The 6,810-nt window shown below is 65.0% G+C and overlaps 1 protein-coding gene across 1 annotated transcript; it reads left to right on the top strand.

The window, feature by feature from the left end:
* Positions 1 to 127: 127 nt before the first annotated feature.
* CHI3L1 (chitinase 3 like 1) lies at positions 128 to 4,838 on the top strand. The gene is made up of 7 exons (XM_084868520.1): positions 128 to 476; positions 1,113 to 1,263; positions 1,893 to 2,014; positions 3,056 to 3,179; positions 3,600 to 3,782; positions 4,065 to 4,181; positions 4,322 to 4,838. Exons 1-7 carry the CDS (start codon positions 229 to 231, stop codon positions 4,460 to 4,462), a joined length of 1,086 nt encoding a protein of 361 aa, XP_084724646.1. The 5' UTR covers positions 128 to 228; the 3' UTR covers positions 4,463 to 4,838.
* Positions 4,839 to 6,810: the final 1,972 nt, after the last annotated feature.

The following is a 6,810-nucleotide window of genomic DNA, read 5'->3' on the forward strand; positions in this document are numbered from 1 at the left end:
AGGGAGGGTGGAGGAGGGAGGATGGAGGGCGGCTGGCCCAGGGCACAGTCCCCACCCAGCACCCGCCTCTGGGCAGATTGTCCGGGGCCTTCACTCTCGCTCTCGTGGGAGGCGGTGACGAGGGCCGGTGCTGGGCAGTGTGTGGGATGCTGATGGAGGGCGCCACTGAGCTCTGAGAAGAGAGGCTGCCGGTCACTGTCGCTGTCCCTGAGGGCGTCTCTCGGGGACATGGACCTTGCTGTGGCTCCATTTCCCATATCCTGGGGGAGCGGGCGTGGGGGGGGTGTTGGGAGACAGGCAGCCCACCTGAGTCTTAGAAACCCAAACTCAGGGCTGGAAGGACCTCAGAAGCCAAACCTGGGGACACCCGGTGTCTCGGCACTTCCACCACCTGCCTCCCGCCTCCTCCTGCCCCACAGGAACCCCAACCTGAAGACCCTCCTGTCCGTGGGAGGATGGAGCTTCGGTTCTGAAAGGTAGGACCCCTCCCCAGAGGAAGCTGGACTGGGAGTGCAGAGGCATGAGGGTCACAGGACCCCAGACTGGTTAGCACAGGGGCCGAAATGCCATCATGCACCAGCTCGATAAAGCCAAGAAACCGGAGCCACAGAGCCAGCGGACTTGACAAGAGTCGCACAACCGCTGACAGTGGATCTTCTCGGTCCTTATTACCACCTCAGGCCTGAGGCCGGACCAAAGGGGTGGAAAGAATGGGAAATGGGAGGAAAGCCTGGGAGGACTTCCCGGGGTGGGTGGCGTGGGAGCAGGGTGTACAGAGGGGGCGGGGCACAGCCACAGCAGCTCCCATTCAGTGAGTGGCTACTAAGTGCCAGGCGCCCTTTCCAGCCATTTCACAGGCAATCCTCACAGCAGCACAAAGAGCGTCTGGGTGTCCCCATTTCACAGATGAGCTCACTGAGACCCAGGCTACCACCTGTGCGAGGGGCTTGGCTAGTGGTGACCGAGCCGCCCTCAGAAACCACGGAGGCCGTGTCTCCTGAGGCTGTGGGCTCAGGCTCCCTGCTCCTGGGGCACAGAGACCCCCCCACCCCGAGGGGACCCTGCCCAGGGTCTCAGCACTGAGCACTCTTCGGCGGTGATTGCGTTCCTAGATTTTCCAAAATAGCCTCCAACGCCCAGAGTCGCAGGACGTTCATCAAGTCGGTGCCACCGTTCCTCCGGGCCCACGGCTTCGACGGGCTGGACCTGGCCTGGCTCTACCCGGGCCGAAGGGACAAGCGGCATCTCACCTCTCTGGTCAAGGTGGGGCCGGGACCGGGACAGGGGCAGGGAGGCGTGCGGGACCAGGAGGGTGGACAGAGCTGTCTCCCGCCGATGTCCTGGGAGGGCGGGGAAGAGGGTCCTGGGACCTGACCCCGGAGGAGGACCCACAGGCCTGTGCCCAGAGACCCCGCAGAGCAGGAAGAGCCGTGGCACCACAAGGTGGGGCGGGGTGGGGTCAGTACACAAGCGCCCATGTATCATGCCCACCTAGTGGGTGTCACTGTGCACAGTCCTTGGCGGGAGACACGCAGGCACATCCGGGGAGGGCAGCCCATGCACCTCCAGGGGCCGGGGAGCAGCCGTCCAGACAGATGCCCGCAGCACCAGGCACGCTCACTCTGGTCTCATGTGGCTGCTGGGACAGCGCAGACCGGAGCAGATCCCACCACCATGCCCTGCGGTCCAGCTGGGAGCTCGCGGCCCTGCCAGGGCGGAGTCTGGGGTGACGGGGTGGGGGTGAGCACGGGATGAGCCCGGGAGGAGGTGGGTAGGCCTGGGCACAGGACCGCTGAGGCCCTCAGGGGGACGTGAGGTGCCAGAGCTGGCCTCTCACCAGGGGCTCTCTCCCACCCCGGGGCCCCTTTCACCGGCTGCCTCCCTCACACCAGGAAATGAAGGCCGAGTTTGTAAAGGAAGCCCAGAAGGAATCTCAGCCGCTGCTCCTGAGCGCCGCAGTGTCCGCCGGGAAGGTGGCCCTGGACAGAGGCTACGACATGGCCCAGCTGGCCCAGTGAGTCCCGCCACCGCCCTCCGCGAGAGCCCAGGCAGCCGGGGGGCCACGCTCCCTCTGTCTGTCTCCCCCTCCGTCAGGGGAACAAGAACACCCCCCCTCCCTTTCACCTGGGTGGGTACGGGGGGAGGGAGTGGCTAGGAAGCAGTGCGTGGGGAAAGGAAGCAGGAAGAGCTTACACACCGGCCGCCCCCCAGCGCTGTCCGCTCGAGGCTGAGTGCTTCCCCTGGAGCCGGCCTTTCCTTTCCCGGCAGCCAGGGCACCTGAGAGGCTCACACAGGCAGGTCCCCCTGCTCCTCCGCCTGCCCCCAACCCCCAAAGTGAGAGGCAGACACAGCCAAGGGCCTGATGGCCGGAGGGGCCCGGCCTGGGCCTCAGGAAGCCAGGAGTGAAGGACAGGGCTTCCCTGTGACGTTGGAATCCCTGTGCCACCGGAGGGAGGGGAGACTCGGAGCCCAAATGGACCAAGAGGAGGGTAGGGCCCAGGCATTCGCCCCCAGCACCTGACGCTCAGGCCACACGTCTACCTGCTGCCTCAGCTGTGTGTGGGGTCAGGTCCGGTGCCCTCTGTCCTGCTGACATTTTGAAAAAAAAAATATTGTTTTATTGATTTCAGAGAGGAAGGGAGAGAGAGAGAGAGAGAGAGAGAGAGAGAGAGAGAGAGAGAGAGAGACATCAATGAGGAGAGAGAATCATGGATCCTGCACGCCACATACTGGGGATCGAGCCCATAACCCAGGCCTGTGCCCAGACAAGGAATTAAACTCTGACCTCCTGGGTCACAGGTCAACACTCAAGCACTGAGTGACACCGGCCGGGCAGTTGATGACTCTTTGAATCTTCTCTCAGCACAACGAGCCTCTGGGCTGGAGGGGCCGGTCTGGAGGCAGCGGGGTCGTGGGCAAGACCGGGTCTGGGTGGACGGCTCGTCTGCCTGGTCTGGCGGAGGAGCGGGGGACCGGCCTGTGTGAGCCTGTGCTCACACCGCGCAGGGCTGGCGGCCTCTCTGGTTCCCACCTCACGCTCCCTCCGCTCCCACAGGCACCTGGACTTCATCGGCCTCATGACCTATGACTTCCACGGGGCCTGGCGCCAGAGCACGGGACACCACAGCCCCCTGTTCCGAGGCCGGGAGGTGGCCAGTTCTGACAGATACAGCAACGCTGTGAGTGGGGGGGTCCTGGCAGGCGGGGGGCGAGGGGCCTTGGTCATAGATGCGGGAACTGAGGCCCGGGGGCCACGCGTCCCCCACAGTCTGAGAACAGAGGCCGCCACCCCTCTGTGGAGGAGCCTGACCCCAACTGACATTCCGGGGCCCGCGTGCAGGCCGAGGGGGACGAGGGGGTGGCTGGGGCTGGGGCTGGGGCCGGGGCCGAGGAGGCCGGCCGGGCCTAGACCTGCCTCTGCGCCCATGGAGCGAGCCGGCCGCCCGGTCCACAGCGGTCGGGGCAGACAGCCTCCCTGTGTCAGGAGGCTTTTGGAGACCCCAGCTGCGCAGTGCCCTTAGACCGGGGTATGGTCCCTGCGAGGAAGGGGAGCCCCCGTGTGCGCAGGACAGACTGACGCCCCCCCCCCACGCCCCCAGGACTACGCCGTGAGTTACGTGCTCAGGCTGGGGGTCCCGGCCGAGAAGCTGATCATGGGCATCCCCACCTTCGGAAGGAGCTTCACGCTGGCCTCTGCCCAGATCGGCGTGGGCGCCCCCTGCTCAGGGCCCGGGCTGCCCGGCCAGTTCACCAAGGAGGACGGGACCCTGGCTTACTATGAGGTGACTCGGGAGAAGGGGGTTCCAGGGGAGGGTGAGCCCCCTCCCCGCCCCCCCGCACCCCGCTTCTGCTCTTCATTGTCCCAGGGGACAGCGTCCAGGCTGAGGGCAGTGAGGCCCACACAGTCTTCCTCTGGCCGCCAGCCCCAGGCGCTCTGGCTTCTGGCCGCCCCTGCTGCTCGAAGCCGGCAGCTCGGGGACATGGGCCTCGGCGTGGGGCTGAGGGAGTCTGGAGGCGTCGCACCGGTGCCCTGCAGCCCCTCACCCTGACCGTCCTCTGCTCAGATCTGCGGCTTCCTCCGTGGAGCCACCGTGCACCAGATCCTTGACCAGCGGGTGCCCTACGCCACCAAGGGCAACCAGTGGGTGGGCTACGATGACCGGGAGAGCGTCAGAACCAAGGTAGGGCCTCAGCCACGCCCAGGAGGAGGGAGAGGAGGCCCTGGTGCCCGGCGGGAGGGCGATGGGGAGGGGCCAGGATAGCAGGGCCCCCACACACCCCTCGGGCAGGAACCCAGCGCTGCCCCCTGGGCCTCCCCCAGGTGCAGTACCTGAAGAACCGGCGGCTGGCCGGCGCCATGGTGTGGGCCCTGGACCTGGACGACTTCCGGGGCACCTTCTGCGGCCAGAACCTGCCGTTCCCTCTCACCAGCGCCATCAAGGAAGCCCTGGCCGCCGCCTAGCGCTCCGTCCAGCACGCGCTGGGCAGGCACGGCACCCGGGGTCTTGCTGCTCAGGAGCTGGTCACCTCAGTCTCCTTCCCGGGCCCTGCAGAGGGGCCAGCTCTGAGCTCAGCCCTCCGCTTTGAGTACATGCAGGGGTTGGGGAGGGGATGTGGGCAGAGAGGGCTGGATCCCACGGGGTCAGGCAGGGACAGCGCACATGCTGAGGAGTGAAAACGCTGCCCCTCCCCGGCCTCCTCGGCAGCACGGCCGTCAAGCAGGAAGCAGTGACCACACAAGGCACAGCCCCCGCACGGCCTGGCTTCCAACCTTCACCAGGAGCCTCCCCGTGCCTCCCTCCCAGCTCCCGCCGCTCAATAAAGCTGCACAGCATCCACGTTGGCATCTGCTGGCCCGTCTCTGAGGCCCGTGGCTTCCCTCTCCGCTCTCGTCTGGTTCCTCTCTCCCAAGCTTGGGGCCTGAGCTTGCAGAAGGGGCAGCCAGCGTGGCCACTGCTGGGGCCTTGGGGGTCCCCAGAGGAGGCCACCTCTTCTCACCCGCCTGCGTGGCTTCACCCGGCAGGGCTGGGAGCGTCCAGTGAAACTCCGTCATCCAGGGACCTCGACTCGGTCCGGGTGAGAGAGCCCTGTGTCTGTAAGGCCGGCAGGAAGGAGAGGGGGGACGCCCAGTCCTACCCCTTCAGCTGCCAGGGGAGAGGTGCAGGAGCCAGCACTGGGCCGGGGTGTGGAGCTCCGACAGCTCTCCAGCTGGAAGGAGACACCCAGGTTGCATCACGCTATGTCCTCCCCGCGTCCCAGGTCTGGATCCATCCATGGTCCTGATGTTCCCAAGGGCTCACCACCACCGAGGGCCCTTCCTATCGCCACAGCAACCCTCGTCTCTCTCGGGGGACACGCTGGGACCTCAACCCCGCAGGGCTCCTCCGCAGGGCTGGCCGGGGACAGGGGTGGGCAGGGGGGACGTGAGAGAGGATATGCTGTGAGCCAGAGAGAGTCCTCGGGGATCCGTTCGTGGAGGCCTGACGGCTGGACTCTGTGACTTGGCGAGTGGTTTGTGACGCTGTTTGAGGCGTGGGGAAGGAAATGCCTACTGGCTGCACTGAAATCTGAACCAGCTGGAGCTGGACAGATGCAACTGGTCTGAAGGTCACGGCTCAGCCAAAGGCAAAAAACGGTGGGGACCTGGCCAAGGCTGCGGGTACGTGACATTTCCCGCTGCCAGTGGTCCAAGCCTTCCCTAATGCCCGAGGGAAATGCAAGCTATGCATGCTTCTGATTCATGCTATACTCCACCACGCAAGGGTCTTTAAAAAAATTATATATATATATATATATATATATATATATATATATATATATATATATATCTTTATTGATGTCAGAGAGGAAGGGAGAGGGATAGAGAGAGAGAAACATCAATGATGAGAGACAGTCATGGATCGGCTGCCTCCTGCACGCCCCCCTCTGCCCAGGCATGTGCCCTTGGCTGGAATCAAACCCGGGACCCTTCAGTCCACAGGCTGATGCTCTATCCATGGAGCCAAACCAGCCAGGGCCACACAAGGGTCTTTGAGAGCGGGGCTGTGAGCCCTCCACGGCAGCCACCCCCTGCGCCCTGCCCCTGGAGCCAGCCTCCCGCTCACACGCCCGGCAGGGTGACTCAGGGTCCTGCCGTTAGTCACGTTCACTTATAGCTGCAGACTCAGCGCAGGGATGGGGCTTCCAGGGCCCACCCCCTGCCCGGCAGGACCCTGAGTCAGCTGGCTCAGGCCCCGCACGCCACTCCCCGACAAGGACAGCCAGGGGTGAGAGCAGCTACACGCAAGGCCTCACCCCGGGGACGGAGGAGACTGTGCCTGCGGCTGAGGACACGCATAAGTCACGTGTGTGCTTAATTTTACGTGGCAAGGCCCTGCGTACACGGGGAAGCACGCCTGGCCTGCATTCCTTTCGTTTAAAGAAATGCTGCGCAGTGAAGACTTGTGCAGCCACTGCCCAGGAGGGGAAATGAGACCTCAGTAATGCTCCCGAAACTCCGCTCGGGCGGCCACATCCTGGCTCCTCCGTGGTCTCGCCATGGGGGACGCCCTGGAGCAGAGAGCCTGCCCCCCTCTGCGTTTGCATGTGATGTGGGTGGGATGGGTCCCTGGTGCGTTCTGGGTGCGGACTCGCTCAGTCACCTACGCACCCCACGCCTGGGGCTGCTCTCTCCCGGGGCGCCCGCTGTGGCGTGTGATCCAGCGGGACTTTTCCTGCAGTGCTGTCTCCCGAGAGGCTCGGGCGTGCAGTGTGCGATGTCTGCTCTGGGCTCGGTCCCCTCTCGGCCTCCCAAAGGGATTCTCCGCCCAC

Source organism: Pipistrellus hanaki (genome assembly GCF_964339955.1).
Source record: "Pipistrellus hanaki genome assembly, chromosome: 20".
In the NCBI taxonomy this organism is placed as follows: domain Eukaryota; kingdom Metazoa; phylum Chordata; class Mammalia; order Chiroptera; family Vespertilionidae; genus Pipistrellus; species Pipistrellus hanaki.

What these genes read in the sequence shown, in the direction of transcription:
- CHI3L1 (XM_084868520.1), top strand. Translation starts at nt 229, where the DNA reads ATGGACCTTGCTGTGGCTCCATTTCCCATATCCTGGGGGAGCGGGCGT. An exon ending in ATCTCACCTCTCTGGTCAAG is followed by an intron (nt 1,264 to 1,892) that starts GTGGGGCCGGGA and finishes CCCTCACACCAG; the next exon opens with GAAATGAAGGCCGAGTTTGT. An exon ending in GGACCCTGGCTTACTATGAG is followed by an intron (nt 3,783 to 4,064) that starts GTGACTCGGGAG and finishes TCCTCTGCTCAG; the next exon opens with ATCTGCGGCTTCCTCCGTGG.